The 22,578-nt window shown below is 32.1% G+C and overlaps 1 protein-coding gene across 2 annotated transcripts in view; it reads right to left on the reverse strand.

The window, feature by feature from the left end:
• LOC127708473 (WD repeat and FYVE domain-containing protein 3-like) overlaps positions 1 to 22,578 on the reverse strand; it is a 113,195-nt gene that overhangs the window by 48,474 nt on the left and 42,143 nt on the right. For both annotated transcript variants that reach the window (XM_052213342.1, XM_052213341.1), the window contains exons 29-39: positions 17,317 to 17,478; positions 16,279 to 16,397; positions 15,849 to 15,957; positions 15,448 to 15,665; positions 11,064 to 11,248; positions 9,957 to 10,100; positions 8,576 to 8,779; positions 7,348 to 7,405; positions 6,370 to 6,485; positions 5,434 to 5,635; positions 3,537 to 3,608 (exon numbers count right to left, since the gene is read on the reverse strand). In XM_052213342.1, coding sequence (XP_052069302.1) covers positions 3,537 to 3,608; positions 5,434 to 5,635; positions 6,370 to 6,485; positions 7,348 to 7,405; positions 8,576 to 8,779; positions 9,957 to 10,100; positions 11,064 to 11,248; positions 15,448 to 15,665; positions 15,849 to 15,957; positions 16,279 to 16,397; positions 17,317 to 17,478 — 1,589 coding nt within the window. The remainder of the gene's footprint in view (positions 1 to 3,536; positions 3,609 to 5,433; positions 5,636 to 6,369; positions 6,486 to 7,347; positions 7,406 to 8,575; positions 8,780 to 9,956; positions 10,101 to 11,063; positions 11,249 to 15,447; positions 15,666 to 15,848; positions 15,958 to 16,278; positions 16,398 to 17,316; positions 17,479 to 22,578) is intronic.

Consider the following 22,578-nt stretch of genomic DNA (forward strand, 5'->3'; position numbering starts at 1 on the left):
TAAATACACTGTTAGATTCGGCATAACAAATAAATAAATGTGATCAAAGATTTTACAAATCTAATGTGCCATACTGTGCAATTAAAGATAACTTCTTGAAATTTTTCAATATTTGAAATTTGAAAAAAAAATAATATTTGAAGAATAATTCTTTTTAATTTCTGAAATCTGAAATGAGAAAAAATTGACCCCCCACAATTTCTTTTTATACCCCCCCCCCCTTTTTTCCCCAAAAAAATTCTTTCCCTCAAGATATGGTCATAATCTCAATTCAAATTTCCAATGGAGTTGGCAACCATAATTACCCATTTAATTTTACCATAGTGCTAACTTAATCTATTTTATAAAAGAATTAAAAATATAGTGTCAAATCTTTCATATAGATTTTTTTGTAAAATAAAATGATGCAACATTTGCAGATATTTTTACTGGTCTTCCTTTATAAATATGCATTTCTTTAAACATAATTTAAAAGCAGTGTAAGGGAAGTAACCAAAACGTTGTATTTGGATTACCTCCCTTACACTGTTTTAAATTATCTTTATTGTTCATTAACCATTACTTTATACATAATTTAAAAGCAGTGTAAGGGAGATAATTTCAATGATGTATTTGATTTATCTCCCTTACACTGCTTTAAATTATGTTTTGTACTAAAGTATTTGTCCATTAACCAGGACAACCTTGTTTTTCCCCCTTTTTTGCCCCTAATTCCTAAACGGTTTGAGCCATAACCTCCCAAAGCAAATCCTAACCATCCCTTTGTGGTATGGAAACTTGTAGTATAATTTCAGAGAGATCCATACACTGTTCCACAGTTATTGTCTGGAAACTAGAAAATGCTTATTTTTGGCCCCTTTTTGGCCCCTAATTCCTTAACTGTTGGTACCATAACCCCCAAAATCAATCCCAACCTTCCTTTTGTGGTATTTAACCTTATGGTAAAATTTCAAAAAGATCCATTCACTTAAACTAAAGTTAGAGTGCGAAAACCAATGTGTATTCGGACGACGACGAAGGACGACGACGACGACGCCGGACGACGACGACGGACGACGACGACGACGACGCCAACGTCATACCAATATACGACCACAAAAATTTTTTTGCGGTCGTATAAAAATAGAAAATGACTTCATAGTCAAGGCTAAAGGTAAACAAAAAACCTTCATCAGCAAAATTTTATATTGGCAAATTTCCAATGAAGTTTATTACACTAAAATTGTTGGCAAATTTCCAATGCATTTATTAACAATAAAGTTATTGGCAAATTTCCAATTTACATAATTTAAAAGCAGTGTAGATGAGATATTTAAATGAGTTTGAATTACCAACCTTACACTGCTTTTAAATAATGTTCTTTACTCAATTATTTGTCTATTAAAATGGAAACCCTTGTTTTTTAACCTTTTTTCCCCTTATTCCTTAAACAACTAGAGCCATAACCACCCCCCCCCCCCCCCCCCCCCCCCCCAAGCCAATTATTACTTTCCAATGTAACTTAAATTTCCAATATACATAATTTTAAATTTCAATTCCTCATGATATATAACCGTATCATTATTATTTTCTTTCATATATAAATCTGAAACAACCATCTTTAAATGGAAAATTTTAAAGAAAAAAAAAGGGAAAAAAAAAATCCAACCTCCCACACATTTTTTCAACCCCCTTTTGATTCATCATCCCCCACCTCAATCACAACCTTCAATTTGTGGTATGGTACATTGCAATACAATTTCACAGAGATCCATACACTTGAACACAAGTTTTTGTTGCAAACTAAAAAAATCCTTATTTTTGACCAATATTTGGCCCCTTATTCATAAATGTTTGAGCAATTAACCCCAAAACTCAATTCCTACTTTCTCTTCGTGATAAAAAATAACTAACTTAAAATGTAAATTTTAAACAAAAAAAAAAAGAAAAAAAAAATTACCCCTTTTTTGACCCCCGCCCCCCTTATGATTCATCACCCCCCACCCCCCTTTCCCCCCAAACCAAGCTCAATAACAGCCTTGCCTTTGTGGTATGGTACCTTGTAATACAATTTTAGAGAGATCCATACACTTGAACACAAGTTATTGTCTAGAAACTAAAAAATGCTTATTTTAAACCCCTTTTTAGGCCCCTTATTACTAAACGTTTTGGGCAATTACCACAACACTCAATTCCAGCTTTCCCTTTGTGAAATGGAACCTTGTAGTAAAATTTCAGAAAGATCCATACACTTACACACAAGTTATTGTCATGAAACTAGAAAAATGCTTGTTTTTTGCCCCCTTTTGGCCCCTTATTCCTAAAATTTTGAGGCAATTAACCCCAAAATCAATCCCAGCATTGACCCTTTGTGATATGGAATCTTGTGGTACAATGTCAAAGAGATCCATATGCTAACACACAAGTTATGTCTGGAAGTTACAAAAATGCTTATTTTCGGCCCCTTTTTGGCCCCTAATTCCTTAACTGTTGGTACCATAACCCCCAAAATCAATCCCCACCTTCCTATTGTGGTATTGAACCTTATGGTGAAATTTCATAGAGATCCATTCACTTAAACTAAAGTTAGAGTGCGAAAACCATTGTGTATTCGGACGACGACGCCGGACGACGACGACGCCAACGTCATACCAATATACGACCTCAAAATTTTTTTGCGGTCGTATAAAAATGAGTGTGCTGTTAACTTCTTTCAGTATGGAAGGGAGGGGTGAATATTTACTTTAGTTTTTAAGTTACAGCCTTTCAATCTTACCTATGCCATATATGTTTGAAATTAATTTATATTACCAGTAATCATATACAGTCATTACATGGTTTCCATAAAAAACAAAAAATCTGTCTTACATATAGCTATCACTCTTTTGCTTTTTTTTAAATAAACCAAAATATTTTTTATCCCTGCCACTCTAGAATATACTTAATGATTTAGTTTCTGATTATTAGATTACTTAGAATGATGTGAGGACAGTAAGCAACTAACCTGACATCATCAAACATTAAAATATATATTAGTTTACTTGTTATATGATATAAGTTCTGGATTTTATTAGATACTCAGTGTGCTAGTGACCTAAAACAATATATATGGAATTTACCGACCCCATATATATCGTATTAGGTCACTAGCACACTGTGTAACAAATTTATCTTACCGACTATCTTAACATGTGGTATTTAGACTAGTGGCCTATCAAAGTGATGAAGTCTTCAATATTAAGAACCTACTTTCATTGGTCTATACAAAAACAATTGCCAACAATAACAAATGATTAGCTTTTAATGTGATTTCTGCATTTTTACTTCAATTGTTCTTCATCATCAATTTCTTCAACTGTTGTCCAGCTAAACATTTCAGATTTTTCTTCAATACCGTGTTGTTTTTAAAAAGGGAAATTACAACAATACTAACCATGTATTGAAATAAACCACACCCATTAACTGAATATCAAATATGCAGGGTCTCCACATGGTCACTATTAACCAATGATATTCCTAGAAATGTATAGGAGGTAAGACAAGTAAATATACCATACCTTTTCTCTTTGCCTGAGCAATCAATTTGCTTATGAATTCAAAAACTTCTTTAGATTCTCTCATAAATACACCTGTAAAATATATGTATTTCTTAGAAAGTACTTTATCTAACCTAATTTAATCTAAGAATTTAAACCCAGATAGGGTTAAAAAGATTTTGAGATAAAGTAGCACAATAAAAGAACAACTGCCTTTAAAATGGTGTTTGTATTATGTGGAAAAGGACAGATATCAGATACTATACCAAACAATACAGGACCAAAAATTAAAAAAAAATAAATGTGGATAGTGTCCACATGTGGACACAGATGATGCCCCCGCTTGCATATCATATAGTTATAAAGGGACATAACTGAAGAACGGTAAAAGTGACGCTACCCAAATTTGAACTTGATCTGAGTTTTGTGGTTATAAGCATTGTGTGTAAGTCTCATAACATTTGGTTGAGGCTAACTTAAGTAGATAACAGAAACTAAAAATTCAGCAATTTTTCTATTTATAAACACGCATGACTCTAGAACGATTGTGTATAAGTTTTATAACATTTGGTTGAGACAAACTAAAGTTAGTGAACGGAAACGAAAAATTCAGCAATTTTTATGTTTATAAAGGGACATAACTCAAGAATGGTAAAAGTGTCGCCACCAAATTTCGTACTTAATCTGTATTATGTAGTAATAAGCATTGTGTATAAGTTTCATTACATTTGGTTGAGGCAAACAAAAAATTTGTACTTGATCTTAGTTTTGTGGTAATGAATATTGTGTATAGGTTTCATAATGTTTGGTTGGGGCAAACTTAAGTCACAGAATTGAAACTAAAAATTTTGCAATCTTTCGATTAATAAAGGGGCATAACTCAATAATGGTTAAAGTGACACTACCCAAATTCAACTTGATCTGTGTTTTATCAGTGGAAGTCAAAATTAAACATTGCATTGTATAAAGCATTGATTGTAGTTGATTCAACTTTAATCATGGACAAAGGAAGATAACTCCAATTTTAAAAATTACTTGATATTTAGAAGAAAATAAAAATTTTGCCATTTTTCCATTTCTAAAGGGACATAACTCTAGAACGGTTAAAGTGATGCCACCAAAATTCAAACTCGATCTGTGTTTTGTGGTAATAAGCATTGTGTATAGGTTTCATAACATTTGGTTGAGGCAAACTTAAGTTAGAGAACAGAAACTTAATATTTAGCAATTTTTCCATTTATAAAGGGGCATAACTCTAGAACTGTTAAAGTGACACCACCAAAATTCAAACTTGATCTGTGTTTTGTGGTAATAAGAAAAGAAAAAGAGTTCACTATACAACCAAATTTATCTAGGCTGACATAATACCTGTGAATGAGTCATTCTTTTTTAACATCATTTGCAAACAAAATGAAGACTTATGTCTACAATATATCAAACTTTATATGTTTGCTGTTATTGCAAGCTACTTTAAAAATTGAATTAAGTATAGTTGTGAGGCAATGTTTTAAATATCATTGCCACCATCATACCATAAAACTGATGTACAACTGCATGCAAATATTAAAATTGAATTGATTTCATCACTTATAAAATTGTAGAAGCAGAAAACTCTATACATGGAAATGATGCTAAGAACATGTAAATACTTTAACAGCATAATTGCTGATTTGACACTATGAGATTATGAAAGTTGTGGAATAAGAACAAATGTTTTAAACCTACTGACTCTACGAAATTGGGATTTAAATCAATAAACTGTAAATTCAAATAATCATCATGAATAAGTAAATTGTTTTCTGGTCACAGCATGTGACTTTGATAGCTTTGTTTGTGCAAGTACTGTATTGATTTTAAAAGTGAAGCATCTTAAAGAAATCATGTAAAAATTCTTCTGATTAAACAAAAGAATACTTACTCTGCCATAATTTATCAACAACCCTACTGGCAAAGTAAAAGACATTGTTAGCCATGCTGACATAGCTCCCTCCTGTAGCTATAGGTAATGCAGCTTGTTCCCCTAACAAAACATCAGCAGCTACTAAGTGTTCCATGATAGTCTTCATGATCTCTGTCTGAAACTCATGTCTTTGTTGTCTGTTGGCATTGTCTGGAGAAGCCTGAAACCGTATTGAGATCAAAGAATTGGCAAACAGGAAGTAGACATATATGTCAAATCTGAAAAGTGTTCATGTGTTAAAACTCATCACTGTCAAGCTACTGACCAAATATGAAGTAAATCTGTACTACACTTTCTGAGAAAATTGTGACAAATATGTGTGTTGTACAAACAGACAGACAGATGACTAACAGACGGACATACAAGAAGTTTGCAATATAATCTTCAATTTTAGAGAGGTGGTGTAATTATGTATATGAGCAATCCCTGAAATAAATGCAGGAAGCACATTTATATGTTGCAGACCCTTTCTTTGCATGCAATTTCAATTGTTCTTTTATAAGAAAAATAATTAAATGAATAAATGCCCCATCACTAATTCTAGTTTCAATTGAAAAGGCTCCAATTTTCCCCATATGATTATTTCAGGAAAATTTTAAAGGCATTCTGAGGAGAGACCTTACAATATAATAAATCTGAAAAAATATAGCATATCCTGCTTCACCATCAATGTATGTATCACCCCAAAGTGTTCCTTTGCTGGACATAAATGTACAATATAGCAGTTTGGTAATTACAACAAATCTGAATTCATTCTTTTCATAATAAACATTTCCTAACAATACTAATTTCATCTGTGTAAAACATAAGTAACAGGTCTACAGGCCTATCCCCAATATCAATTATGCATCCCTAATTCACTGGTATCAATATAATGTCATATAATCAACTTACATCTAGAACAACATCTAATACTGGTTTAGGAGATGACTGCTGGGAAAAACTGTCAAGTATAATAGTCCTTAGGAAATCTATTACAAATTTTCTGGCTGGATGTTCACTTAATGCACCTGAAATTTTGAATAAATGTTCTATAAGTTGATTTGATTTTCTGAAAAATGTGCTTCATCGAGCGCAGCTGGATAAGACCGCAGAGGTCCAACCCTGAACAGTTGGGGAAAAAATGGACACAATATTCAAGCTTGATACAGGTCTGAATTTGTATTGTAATTAAATATTTGACACATTATAGGTTTCTGACACAGAATAAATGTAGTCAAAGAACTTGAAATTGGTTATATGATTTGAATTTATATTCAATTGAAGATTTCTTGCTGTTGTGCAATACACTGTGCTGTTGCGCAATACTTAGTAAATCTGTATTCAGACTATATACAAAGAAGTAGCAAAATAAATTGTGACCTCCAATTTTTTTTTAGGAAAATTGATAATTTAAATCTTGAGGAAAAAAATTGACCCCCCAAAAATTTTTTTAAAAAATTTACTTTAGTTTTTGTACTGATGCTAAGTCTCCATCTCCTACATACTATTTGATTTCAAAAGAGAAAATATGTAAAACATATATACGCAAATTTATATAGTGAAAAACTTTCCATATATAGATATAAGAAGATATGGTATGAGTGCCAATAAGACAACTCATGTGACCAAAGAGCCTAATAGAGCTTGACACATTGTATAGGATATCTTTTCGTTACTTCTGTTGTTTGGTTGTGCATTTTTGTATACTTTACATCTCCTTTTCTTCCTATCTAAATGTTACAAAAGATATATTTGCTGTCAATTTACAGTCCATCTAGGTATTAAAACTCTGCTTCATCTTAAATTGTTTTGGCCTCACATAATGACCAAGAACAAACAAATAAAAGTTTTGAAGAATAACAAAATCTAGCATCTTCTAGAAATACATACTGGCATGTGAAGGGTCTGGAGTTTTTATGTGAATATATCCATCTGCATCTGGGAATGGCTGAAATTACAATTAAAATTTCTTTATGTGATATCGTTCTATAATGACTGTATAATAATACCATACATAAGTTTTGAATAAAAATGAGATATTGAAACACTTTCATCATGTAGATTTTAACTTGAAATCAAATTAGAAACATGAATTACTAGGGCAAAAACTCCTTTTAATTTACTACTAGCATACACATTTAAACTTGAGTAAAAGGCCAAAAACTGTGAAAGTTTCAATTACAGTTGATTAAACCTGAAAGTGCTAAAGCTTTCACTACAAGATAGATATATGGACATCATTCTGCACAACTTTATACTTAGGGCAAATAAGATAAATTTTTGACATGAAGCATGAGATGTTATGTACTACTGTCTTATATCAATCAACAATGATAATACTATAACAGTGTTATGTCTTTTCATAGCCAAGGGAAATTAAAAACCCTGGTCAAGTAGAAATTATCAAATACATAATCAAAATTTCACGAAATGTCATTTAAATAAAAACAAGCATTCTCTGAGTATTGCCTGGCAATACAGTCCCCTACCAGTTAAAAATTCATTGTACTGGAACAAAATACTAACTTGGTCTATTACTTGTCATGGTGTAAACTATAACAAATATCAAGTCAATATCTTCAAGCATGACAAAAAAAAAGTGAGGAAAACTGATTATTTGAGTGATTTTTCTAAGTCCAATGACAATAACTCTGCACAAAATCATCAGACCGGAACAGAATTTGAACTTGATCTGTAACTTGTAACGATAAACTATATACCAATTATCAAATCAATATCTTCAAGAATGACAAAAAAATGTGAGGAAAACTGATTATTTGAGTGAATTTTCTAAGTTTAAGGACCATAACTCTGCACAAAATCGTCAGACCGGAACAAAATTCAAACTTGATCTGTAACTTGTTATGATAAAACAATACACCAAATATCAAATCAATATCTTCAAACATGACGAAAAAAAGTGTGGAAAACTGATTTGCCGGACTGACAGATGGACGGAGTGCAAACCTAAAGTCTCCTTCGACTTTGTCGATAGGGGACTAATTAGTGACAATCATAGCATCAAAAGAACAACAAATGGCATCATTAAAATGTCTGTCTATGCAGTTACTTTTTTTCTAAAGAAAACAAGTGAAAATCATTTCAAGAACATTCTTACCATGTATTCTTCCTGTGGTGTTGTAACTTTACTTTCCGTGGTTACATTGGTGGATGGAAACAGTGTTGCTACCAATCCCGAGATAAATTCTGATGTGATAGACAAAGAGATAAAATCTGGCTGGTTGTGGTACAGAAACAACAAAAACTGCATCAGTGTTACCGGGTATTCCTGTAACCATGTACTGCATTTTTGGTCTGACTCCTGTAATGAGTGGTTTTAACATTTTAAATATTTCAAACATTGGACTGTCTTTCCATTAAAAAAATTATGAAATAAATGGGGAATGTGTCCATGGGACACAGATGATGCCCCTGCTTGCATATAACGTTATAAAGGGACAAAACTCAAGAACTGTAAATGTGATGCTACCCAAAGTTGTACTTGATCTGAGTTTTGTGGTAATAAGCATTGTGTATACGTTTCATAACATTTAGTTGAGGCAAACTTAAGTTAGAAAAAGGAAACGAAAAAATTCAGCAATTTTTCCATTTCTAAAGGGGCATAACTCTAGATGGTAAAAAGTGACACCACCAAAATTCGAACTTGATCTGTGTTTTGTGGTAATTAGCATTGTGCATAAGTTTCATAACATTTGGCTGAGGCTAACTAAAGTAAGAGAACAGAAACAAATATTTCAGCAATTTTTCCATTTGTAAAGGGGCATAACTCTAGAACAATAAAAGTGACACCACCAAAATTCAAACTTGTTCTGTGTTTTGTTGTATTAAGCATTGTGTATAAGTTCCATAACATTTGGTTGAGGCAAACTAAAGTTAGAGAACGGAAACCAATTTTGGGACGTACGGACGGACATGGGTGAAACTTAATGCCCCATCCGCTACGGCGGGGTCATAAAAATAGCAAATATTCAGTCTTTCTTTTCCATTGCTTTGATATCAGCATAAACTGCCAATTGGAAGAAACAGAGAAAGCAGATTTTTTGCTGTTCCTCAATAATCACTTTTTTGTTTTTGAAGATCAAATTTTCCATTTAGGTCACTCACTCAAGTGACTTTCCAACAATGATCCCTTGATCTGACATTCATTTATCTGTTTTAAATTAACATAAATATGTATAATTATACAATATATCTGTTGAAATTCAGTTAAGATTTTTGTTTTTTTTTCATACATGTATATATTTCTAAAGTCTTGAAATTCCAAATCCATAAATACATTTCCTTTAATAATTTTACTTTCAAAGTTTATTCCAGCATTAAATTATAAAATCTGTAAACAAGACATTAAGTTAACTACTACATATTGTTTATCAACAGTGCTCACTTTTGTGAAATCTTTTTATTTAGTATATTGATGGACAAGGCATCATTTGCACAAACAATGTCTTTCCACTGCAAGAACCTTCTCTGTTACCCACCTGATTCAGCATGTGTCTGATAAGTGCAAGCAACACTAGAGCAGCATCAGGACACAATTCAGCCTGTTTTTCCTTAGCTATGGCTGAAACAGGTTTACTGGCAGGGACACCAAATATTACTGTCCATACTTGATCCAAGTTTAACTGAAAGATACAAAACAAACTATAATCATTTAATAAAAAAATTATAACTGTCGATCATGTGCTGGTTGGAAACTTATAAATTTTACTTTCCATATTATTATGACAAGATTCTTTTCTCTCTCAATAATCATGTTGACAACAAAGTGTCAATGTTAAGATGTTGACAAATATAATGCTTAACTATGTTACAATGAGCAAAGAGCATGACATGAGAGAATTATTTCTAATAAAATTGAGAATGGAAATGGGGAATGTGTCAAAGAGACAACAACCCGACAGAAGAGCAGAAAACAGCCGAAAGGCCACCAAAGGGTCTTCAATACAGCGAGAATCCTACACCCGGAGGCGTGCTTCAGCTGGCCCCTAAACAAAAATATGTTCTAGTTCAGTAATAATGGACGTCATACTAAACTCCGAAATATATAAAAGAAACTAAAATTAAAAATCATACAAGACTAACAAAGGCCAGAGGCTCCTGACTTGGGACAGTCGCAAAAATGCGGCGAGGTTAAACATGTTTTTTGAGATCTCAACCCTCCCCCTATACCTCTTAAGTATATCATCTTATACCTAAAATTATAAGCAGTGCTTTTAAGTCTTGGTATGATAGCAGAATGCCCAGTTACATGGTCATTGAAATGTAAAACAGATCCATTATACTGTACTTTAAACTCTACATTTGGAGACAATTTGTGAACTTGAAGAAAAATACAGCTGTTTAAAAGAAGTGAAGCTCATTGTATGTTTACTTTTATATTTAAGTGAAGTTTTCAAACTACAGTAGTTGATGCAAGAATATTGCCATTAATATGAAACAAAACACATGTACAGATCATGTCTATAAATATTTAAAGTTTGTCACATTATTTATTTACCTGTACATCAGAGGGCAGTTCTTTAATATGTTGACCCAGTAACATGGCCATCAGTATGAAGTATATTTCTGTCACATTGTTTATTTACCTGTACATCAGAGGGCAGTTCTTTTATATGTTGACCCAGTAACATGGCCATCAGTATGAAGTATATTTCTGCAGCATTGGCATGTTTTGGTAGCAACCATTGTACTATAGTAAATCCAGGGACCTGACACACCTCTCTGTTGAGTGCCCTTTTCTGACCTTTGTTACTTGTTCCTATGTTCAAACCTGTTGATAAGAGAATTACAGATACAGCATATCAGTATACAGACTTTTAATGAATCTATCAACTGGTTTTTATTATGAGTTGGTATTTAGAATATTGGAACAGATATATGAGGTCTGGATATCCATTAATCCACTTTAACCTCTTTCAATTCAATTGTATGTAACAGGTAAATAAGTCTTTCATGACTTAGTGTGTTAAGTTCCTTGTGTATATACCGGTAGTTAGTCCTGGATTCGTTTTGTAGTGTGCTCTGAAAGATTGTACATGTACGGTGTAATGTGTCCCAGTTGTTGGTATTTTGTACTGTAACTATTAATTCAAGTATTAGCTTATATAGGTTGATTGTGTAATGAATTGTGTACTAAATAACATTATTTTTTTCTGAATCAGTACAAAGTGTGGATTCCTATTAATTGATATCTCAATGATCATTCCTACAACATTCAAAAACAGTCTATAGCAAGTAAAACTGCAAAACATAAAACAATTTGGGCCTGTTGCCTCAGACCATTCTGAATCAAGAAACCATGTTTTATATCAATCAGAACAAAATGAGGACTTTTTTTTAGAAAGGATCTTCATAAATTATTCATGCAAATATCAGTTTCAGTGGAGATGATGAAAATGTGAAAAGAGGTGTGTGACAGCTCACACTAGCCCTTATTCTTTATATGCATAATATAATCTTCTATCAACAGCATTAATCTTTCTCTAACATTAAAATCTCCTCGTAGTAAAAGAAAATTGACATAATTTAAAATTGCAGTCATGCAAAATAAAAAATTTAAGGAAACTACCAGTTTTGACAACTTTTTATTTACCTACATGTGTATATAGAGCTTCTCAATTGAGAGAAAAGATTTAGCATTTACTTATTTGACAAAAATGAGCAGAGTCAGAATTTAAAATTTTTTTCAAATATTTACTAATATTCACTATAAACATTTAAGGCTATAAAAATGACCAAATTCAAAATTTGTGAGAAAAAGACAAAACTATCCATTTTCCGTCTGTTTATTGTGATATGTAACCAAATCAAAATAAAATGAAGAGCAGAAAGTTGGTGAAAACCTGTTTACCTCACCTAAGCACTCTGCAGATAATAAAAACTGCTAACACAACTGTATGTCTCTCACCTGCTTTGGGGATGTATATTTTTTAATGGTTCTTAATTAAGGATGTATTCTTCTGATGTTTCAGTCTCGTTGAAATCTATTTTGGGAATTATTTCCAAAACATGTGATACAAGTGGAAAATATCAAATGATTTTACCAGATACATGTACATCCCATATAATTTTTTTCTTTTCAAATTTCTTAGATATGTATTTTTCAATCATTTATAACAAAGAAGTTGAAATAATATGCTTTTTGTTCTAAAAAAAGAGAAAAATCCCAAATTTACAAAATTGACAACATGGTAAATTTGACACGAAAAAGCAACAAAATTTTATTAAACTTTCTTAATACAACACCTACCTATAGTTTTTTTAAGTTAAATTTATTCAGATTGGTCCACTTCATCTTAAGTGAAAGTATGAAAAAAAGTTTAATTGTGAAACTGTGACTTTTTGTCATGATAATAGCCCAAAAATGGGTAAAAATTGATGAAAAATGAGAAAATCATCAAAATTGGGTACTTTCAAATGGCTGTAGAAAAAAAAGAAGTGCACCACTATATGATTATTTCTTCACCAATTATTTTTTTAGTCATATAAATCCAATAAAATGCTTCGCTGAGCGCAGCCTGATACGACCACAGAGGATCGAACCCTGAACAGTTGGGGCAAATTTGGACACAATATTCAAGCTTGATACTGTCTGAATTTGGATTGTGATCAAATTTTTGACATAATATAGGTTTCTGACACAAAATAAATGTGGTCAAAGATTTTATAACTCCATTGTGCAATACTGTGCAATTGAAGATTTCTTCTTGAAGCTTTTCAAAAAAATTGAAATTTTAAAAATTTTGAAAAAAAATATGAATCCCTTAAAAAAATTGGGAAAAAAATCCCCCCCCCCCCCCCCCCCCCCCCAACTTTTTGAAACCCCCTCTTGGAGCAATAACCCCAAAACCCAATCTCAGCCTTTCCTTTGAAGTATGGAACCTTGTAGTACAATTTCAGAGAGAATCATACACTTACACACAACTTATTGTCTGGAAACTAGAAAATGCGTTTTTGGCCCTTTTTTGGCCCCTCTTAACCCCAAACTCAATCCCAGCCCTCCCTTTGTTATATGGAACCTTGTGGTATAATGTCAGAGAGATCCATACACTTACACACAAGTTATTGTCTAGAAACTAAAAAAATGCTTGTTATTGGCCCCTTTTTGGCCCTCAATTCCTAAACTGTTGGCCCCCATAACCCCTACAATGAATCCCACCCTTCTACTTGTGGTATTAAACATTGTGGTACAATTTCAGAGCAATCGAAATACTTATACACAAATTGTTATCTTGAAATTCGAAAAATGCTTGTTTTGGGCCCCTTTTTGGGCCCCTAATTCCTGAACGGTTGGGACCATCATCCCCAAAATCAATCCAAACTTTCCTTTTGTGGTATTGAACCTTCTTCAAAAATTTTATAGAGATCCATTAACTTAAACTAAAGTTATTGTCCGGAAACCAATGTGTCTTCGGACGCGGACGCAGACGACGATGCAGACGAAGACAACAACGCAGACGCATACGACATCATACCATTATACGATCCCAACAAATTTTTTGCGGTCGGTCGTATAAAAATCAGGTTAAGAAAAAAAGTTTTCTAGAAAAAACCAATATGTATTCGGACGACGACGACGACGACGACGACGCCAACGTCATACCAATATACGACCACAAAATTTTTTTGCGGTCGTATAAAAAAGATGCTGAAACTGAATTGGGTCTTATATTCTAGTTTTAAACAGAAATGCACCATTAGGGTATCATATATCAAAATTTTCTTGAAAAAATAAGATATTCAGATGCTTCTACAACAGTATTCAGAAATAAATGGTTGTATTACTTGCAATGTTATCTGGAAATTAATGCATGTATTTATCAAGGTTAAAATTTACAAAAATTTAAAACTAGTAAATATGGCTAACATAGATTTTCTACTAAAATATGTATAATTAGAATGAAAATGTGATTTTACATAAATAAAGGAAATTTTACACAGACACTTTTTTTTGGCAGAAATAAAAATATTCTACTTATTTCTAAGTTTACAGTAGTCTGTCTGAAACAGAAATTCATGTTTTAAACCATTAATTTATGGTTAATCATACATTTATCTTTTAAAACAAACTTAATATCTGAACAATTCTATTCACTAGAACAATATCTAGACCTTTTGAAATTAACCAAAGAATGATGTGTGATTGTAACTGAGATGCAAGCATACAACATTACACAAAACATCAATGGTCTAAACATCTGAAATTAACCCAATCCGAAAACTAGTCATTAGCAGGACTTGATGAAGACACTGGAAAAGTAACACTTATGTGTTGCTTCTCATTCACTACATCACAAGCAAGACAAAAAGAGTTGCCAAAACGGGAAGTTCCTCAAGTGAAATAGGTGTAATATATTGTACATTATATACCATCACATCCAGATAATTCTGTAATAAAGCATAGCAATACTTTTATTCTTGGTAGCATTGTATGAATAAAAATTTTGAAAAAGGTTGCACCCCATTTTCATTTCAATTAAAAAGATGTTTAGCCAAGAAGTTTGATGGGGAAAAGGAAAAAAATTATAAGGTACTTTTTTCACCAACTTTTCCCGTAAATTTCTAAAGTAAGATGTGCCAAATTAAAAATATCTTTAATCCTGGATAACCTGTGTTTGGTTAAGTTTGAGCTTCTTCCTATAGCCCATCTTTTTATTAACATTAAGTAATATGAAATGAAACTTCATACATTTTAAAAGTCAGATTTTCTAACCTTATCTGAACAAGCCAGTATCTATGATTTTAAAAGATATTTTGAAAAAATTAATTGGAAAACGACAGACAATTGCAAAATTACTAGCAGTTGTCAGTTATATGCATAAAACTTTAATCTGATACCATTTAAATTTATCATTTCCGTTGATTATCTTTTAACATATAATTCCTGCATGGAAGAAGCGAGCAAAAACATCAACCCCAGGTTATGATGTAAAATAAGAAAAAGAAGGTTAACTATAAAGATTAATTTACCTAACATAACTCCAACATGCTGTTTAAGTACTGGTTCTGTTCCTTTAAGCCATCCACCTCCCAGACTTCCCTCTCTGAACTTCGCTGTTGCTGATTGGCTCTGTAGCATTGTCAGTAGGATCAGCGATGCCTTGACAACTGTTGAAGGATGAATGTGACCTTGCATAAACAGCAGTAACCAATCAAATCCAAGAACTTTCTGAATCTCATCTGACATTCTATAATGTATGAAAAAGTAATAAAAGCCTGAGTGGAAAAAAAACTTGTAGTTACTTATTAATCAGAGCCTTCAAAGATGGCCTGTAGTAATTTTCTTTAAAGATGGGGCCAGTTTTAAGCATTAAATCAATTAAGGTCCACGCCACCCTTTCCCTCACCTATTAAACCATGTTGATACTTACTGAGTATTTAGTTGTACAGGTTCTACCTCTGTGTTCAGTATCAACTTATGTATCACATCTAAACAGATGTTCCTTAGTTTAATTGTGTAGGATGACACTTGTTCATCATCTAAGAAGTAAAAGAGAAAACCATGAGGTAATTAATTAACATACATTTGAAATTCTTCATGATTGGTAGAACGAATTCCATTGGTTAATACTAGCAACAGTACAAATGTTTAGTTGCTGTATTGAAATAAAAAGGATATAAATTCAAAATAATTAATGAAACAAAATTAAAATCATCAAAAATTAATAATACCAAGGTATAAATTTCTGACTTACTACTTCAGAATCTTATTTTCTTTGGTATTATATAAAAAATTGTTTAATTTTACATATTTGCTGAAAATTAAAAAGATGCATAGATGTAAATATTTGCTGAAAATACCTGAAATTGATATGCTGTCCTCTTGTGTCTCTTCGGCTGGTACCTTCAGTCCATTAAGAGCCAGATTTTTCTCTGAATTAGACATCTGAGGTAATGTTGATACAATAAACTGACCAAATCTGAAAATTTCATCATTACAAGTAGAGAAGGAATAATAAGCATGGTTGTTCACAAAACAATAATCTGATACATAATTGACATTACCATATACCAGAAGAACAGTGCATAGCCTTTTCATTATGACTTTTTTTAACTTTAGTGTAAATTATTATAGTAATATTAAGACCTCACAACCAGCAAAAAGATATGCTGGAGTTTTCTAATAAATTCCATACCATGTTTTCATTTATTATGTTGATAGTTTTATCATCTGCATCATGCTTGCCTTGGCGTTTAAACCCTGATGCACTAATTAAATGGGCGTTGATACAGTAGGTTCTGTTAACATGGCATATATCCATTTGTCTTTGTGTTTACATTCTGACATGTCAATATGACAGGAAATGATATGGAAGGTTCTGTTGACAGGTCATGTTTCTCGCTTGTCTTTGTGTTTACATTCTGACATGTCAATATGACCGGTAATGATATGGAAGGTTCTGTTAACAGGACATATATCCCACTTGTCTTTGTGCATAATTTCTGACATGTTAATATGACCGGTAATGATATGGTAGGTTCTGTTAACAGGACATGTATCCCACATGTCTTGTTAACACCCTGACATGCCAATAAAATGGATAATAATATGGAGGATTTTGTTAACAGAACACCTATCAATCTTGTCATGGTGCTAATCTCTTGGAAAGCCATTGTAACGAATGATGTGGAGTTTATAGAACATGTACCACAGTTGTCAATGTTAAAAGCTTGACAGGCCAATGTGATGGGCAGGATATGGTTGGCTCTATTACTAGGATATGTACCAGTATCACATTTGTCTTAGTAATTAATACACACTTACACACCTATTCAATGACCAAGGGGGGCTCTGTATCAGTACACATATTATCTATTCATGGTGGCTAACAAACTCACCTTAGTAATGAATGATGATCTGGAGGGCTCTGTAACAGTACATGTATCACACTTGTTATTGTGTCTATTGATGCTTGAGTAAGTTTGTTGTCTTTCAGGATGTGTAATAATCTGGATACCAGGCCTATGTCTCTCATCAACTGGAAATTACTTATCTGTTCACTGCAACACAAAATCATTAATTTTAAGTTATGAACAAGGATCCGGAAAGCCATTTTCTGGACTTGTTTATTTCTTTACCTATTAAAAATTTAAGAAAAATTAATTTAAAATTCATATCAGAACATCAAAATTCGAAGTTTCTTTAAACATGTATATTTATTAATAACTTGAAGACAAAGTAACAAAGGTGTAATTCTTTCTATCTTTATCTTGTAGGACTGGCATATTTGAATATTCATTTGGGGTAGAGGAGGTAATTTTACCTAAATTTAGTTTAAGTCTCATTTGTGACTCCTCTGTTCTTATCTGGGTAGACAGATATCCCAGATACTTTGAAATAGGAGGACCCAAGATTTGAAAGACTTTGTCTTGAAATCCATCATTTTTCTTTTTTGTACATAAGAAATTAACTTCTTTTCAATTTTTATGATATCTTCAATTTGTAAATGTAATTCATAAATTACATTTGAATGCAAAAGTATGTTTGCTTTAAACAATTCTTACTTTTTGGTACTAAAATATATTGCCTGGCAGACAAATTTTTTATTTTTACATTTAATTTTAAAGTAAGAATTATCCAGATTAAAATATTGTGTTTCATATTTTGATAAGAAATAGTGAATATTTCATTGTTTTAAACCATATTGAGATATAGAGTATTGCATTATAGTCTTTCAACCAATGTCAATAAATTGATTTATATGAATTGCATATTTAAAATCGTTGCATGTTTTCAATCCAACCTTGAAATATAGTTTTATTTAATTTAACAGCATCAGCCACAGAGTACATCAAATATCAGCAAACAAACAACAGACCAAAATCCATCTAAATGATCAGACAATAATTACAGTCATGCTAGTACGGTTTTCATTGGTTCATTAACAACAAGATGATGACTACCCGACACAATTAATTCTAAAATACTAAAAGACAATTATCCATTACTGTAACTTAACAGATTCAATATATAAATTTGAATTATTTGGGAAGGGCTAGAGAGGGTTAAGGAGGATACCTTCCAATGATATATGACATAGAAAACCATTTATCAGAGGAGTAGTATTCATTGATGCTCTTGACAGTAAATGGAAGGTTTTCAAATATGGCCTAAATACAGTTGCTAACATCTTCATCATTTGGTCTTTGATGGATACTTGTTTCATTGGCAATCATACCACATCTCCTTATAAGTGGTCTATAATATTTCCAGATAATACATTTTTACTCTGTTATCTATGCCCTAATATATATGTAAACATCTTAATATTGCAGATTTTACCGAAAAAGTCTTCATCATCAAAAATAATTTCTAACCAAACACAATCATATCAAAAAATAATACATGCATAGACAGAGAGCTAGAGATAGAGAACATATCAACACACACAAAAAACATCACTGTTTTTCATTGTTATTCTTGACAACTAGATCACAACTCACATGTGTAATAAGGATATATAAAACTGGATTGATATTACAATTTGATTTTATATGGTGAAATAATGGGAGTTAATTGTTAAGAGTGCAGAAATATTGAAACACACAAAATTCTGTGGTAGAATCTGTTTCTCTATCTATTTTTAGACAAACAAATTACCGGTATCTTTGGTTTGTTTATTTTATTATTAACAAAAAGATTTTGTTCTTGTGTGAGAAGTCATGCGCAGAGTGTGATACGAGAAAAGGTGTTTATTTGGTTGGCATATACTGCAATGTTTTACGAAATTGCTACATTTCCGTTTGCAATCATTAGAACAATGATGACTTTAAAGGTCAAATTCCCCCCTTGGCAGAGGAGATTTTTTATTTCTTCAATAATATACAAAACACTCACACTTTTTACCTGAAATATTCATTTTGTCTAATTTGATTCCATTCTCAAGCATACAAAAAATTTGAAAACATCTGATGTTAACAGTAGTCTGGTTCCCAACACAATATTCTCAGTACTGTAGGCAGACTTATATTTGAAGGGAAACATGCAAAATCGAAAATGTTTCACCAGGACCAAGATATTTTATACCATACAAGTAATAGATATACAACATAAAAGAATAGAATATTGCTTGATATCAGTAACAAGAGGCTCTCAAGAGCCTGAATCCCTCACCTGTATTTCAGAGGAGAAGATTTTTAAATGTTAGCATATTGATGAACAAATTGTGTAAAATTGTCTTTAAAGGGCAATAACTCCTTAAGGGGTCAATTGACAATTTTGGTCTTATTAACTTTTTTGTAGATCTTACTTTGCTGAACATTATTGCTGTTTACAGTTTATATCTATCTATAATAATATTCACGATAACAAAAAACTGCAAAATTTCCTTAAAACTACCAATTTAGTGGTAGCAACCCAACGATGGGTTGTTCGATTCGTCTGAAAATTTCAGGGCTGATAGATCTTGACCAATTGAACAATTTTACCCCATGTTAGATTTGCTCTAAAAGCTTTAGTTTTAAGATATAAGCCAAAAACTGCATTTGACCCCTATGTTCTATTTTTAGCCATGGTGGCCATGTTTGTAGATGGATCAAAACTTCGGATACATTTTATAAACTAGATACCCTAAGGAACATTTAGTTAAAGTTTGAAGGTATTTGGCCCAGTAGTTTCAGAGGAGGAGATTTTTGAAATAGTATATGAGCTAATAATAATAAAACTTGCCATAGGATTGTTTGTTATCAATTGAAATGAAATAACTGGAGTTAAAATCAACCAATCAAATTCAATTCGTTATGAAACCTATTAATATATTCCAAGATGCAAATTTTTCAAGGACACTACCGAATTAACTAGGACTTTATTCTATTGGTCTTCAGTACATATCAAAACATTCTTTTAAAGCAAATGATTTTAAATACAGGTTAATCATTCATATATTTAATTTGTGTATTTCTCATTATTGGTATAAATCTTAGCTCCTTTAAATTACCATACTAAATAGATGAGAGAATTCTGCAACTACCCTCAACTTTGTAATTGCTTCTGTCAAATGAATCTGTTTATTTAGTTAATATAGCATTAAATGAATGGACTAAAGGATTAACAAAATTACCGCCCAGCATCATACTAACCACGTAAATACAATCATTTCAACAGTCAATAGTGAAAAGCATATTTCAGAAGATCTATATAATAATAAAATGGATTATAAGTATTTATACTCTTTAAACTAGTGCATAAATATGTCATGCATATATCTGTTAATATAATACATTGCTATTAAACTTCATGCAATTCCCAACGGTGATTTTCCTACTATAGTTGTCAGTCATTTCTTTGTAAAATATTCACTAAAGAGCATTTTTACTTAGTATCAATATATCTTATTGGTCTACGACCTTTTACAGTAAATCTGCATACACTATTTATGTTATTCAAAGTGTTAACATCAAAACTAGTGAATCCATTGTTTTGAGCCTCTATCATCAAAATTAATGCCACCCTTTCTTTTATGGAAAGGAACACTGTGTTAAAATTTCATAAGGATCACCCAACAATACTTAGGTTAATTTGAAAATACATCTTCAACAGACTGAAAATAATGATGAAAACACACTCATACAATAAAAACACCATATAAATTTGTAGTCAGATAAATATACAGATAAAGATTGTACCAACATTTGAAAAATATCATGCATTGTCTTAAAGACAAGTCATATAAATAAAAAACAAATCTTAACATAAAATAGTAATTTAGCTTTTATAGTTGTAAAATAAAACAAGAGGTCACACACTGAAATGTCTCGCCTGCTTTATTGAACATTGATTTTATGTTGAAAAGACTAAAGAAAAAGGATTTACTACAAGTATCACATAAACATTATATTTTCAAAGATCCATGACAATGAGATCAAGGTCAGATAAATCCTGTCAGTCAGACATGTACACCTTACAATTATTCCATACACCAAATATAGTTAACCTATTGCTTATGATATTGAAAAACAAACCAAAACACAAAAACTTAACATTGACCAATGAACAGTGAAAATGAGGTCAAGGTCAGATGATACCTGCTAGACATACATGTACACCTTACGGTCATTCCATGCACAAAACATAGTTGACCTATTGCTTATAGTACTTGAAAAACAGACCAAAACACAAAATCTAAGAATTAACCAAAGAACCTTGAAAATGAGGTCAAGGTCAGATGAAACATGCCATACTGACATGTACCCCTGCAATAATTCCACATATGGTTGAACTACTGCTTCTAGTATCTGAGAAACCAACCTAATCACGTTACTTTAACCTTAAACACTGATCCATGAAATGAGGTTGAGGTCAGGTTCGCCCTGTCTGAGAGACATGTAGATGTTGCAAGGAACCCATATACCAAATATAGTTCCTATTACTAATAATAAAAGAGAAATTCACATGAAAAAAAAAATCAACATTTTTTCAAACAGTCGCTGAACCATGACAATGAGGTCAAGGACAATGGACATATGACAGACAGAAACTTCATAACATAAGGCATCTATATACAAGGTATGAAGCACCGAGGTCTTCTACATTGTAAAATGTAAATGTTAAGCTTTGGTCACACCTTACCAGATAGCTCGAACGGATGCCAAACGGATGAAAAAAAGTTTTTTGTGGACAAAATTTGTATCCGTTGGGTGTCCGTTGGTATACTGATCAAATAAAACGAATGGGTAACGAATGCCTAAAGGACACTCATAGGATATGCAACTTACGAGAAACGGAAACGTACCGGACGTCGAACATACAACCAACGTACGAGTACCGCATAAAACGGACACCTAACGGAAGCGTACCAGATAAAACGGATAAACAAGATAAGCGGAAAATTAAAAGCGATAATAATAATACATATTTCAGGACTAAGCAATGATCTTGCCCACCATTTCCTTTGTTTTCTCCTTCTTCTCCTTTCGACAACTAGTAGGTTTATATTTGCAACTTTTAAGTTCAGTCAGCCCTGAATAAGAGCTGCTTGATAGTGAAGACATGCATTTACTCCAAGATAGACTTTCATGACACTCAAGAAATCTGACATATCAATAATTGTCATTTCTGAGTGACGCGAAATTTTCAATTGGCATTTATCAGTTTTATATTCG

Source organism: Mytilus californianus, unplaced genomic scaffold (genome assembly GCF_021869535.1).
Source record: "Mytilus californianus isolate M0D057914Y unplaced genomic scaffold, xbMytCali1.0.p SCAF_7, whole genome shotgun sequence".
In the NCBI taxonomy this organism is placed as follows: Eukaryota; Metazoa; Mollusca; class Bivalvia; order Mytilida; family Mytilidae; genus Mytilus; species Mytilus californianus.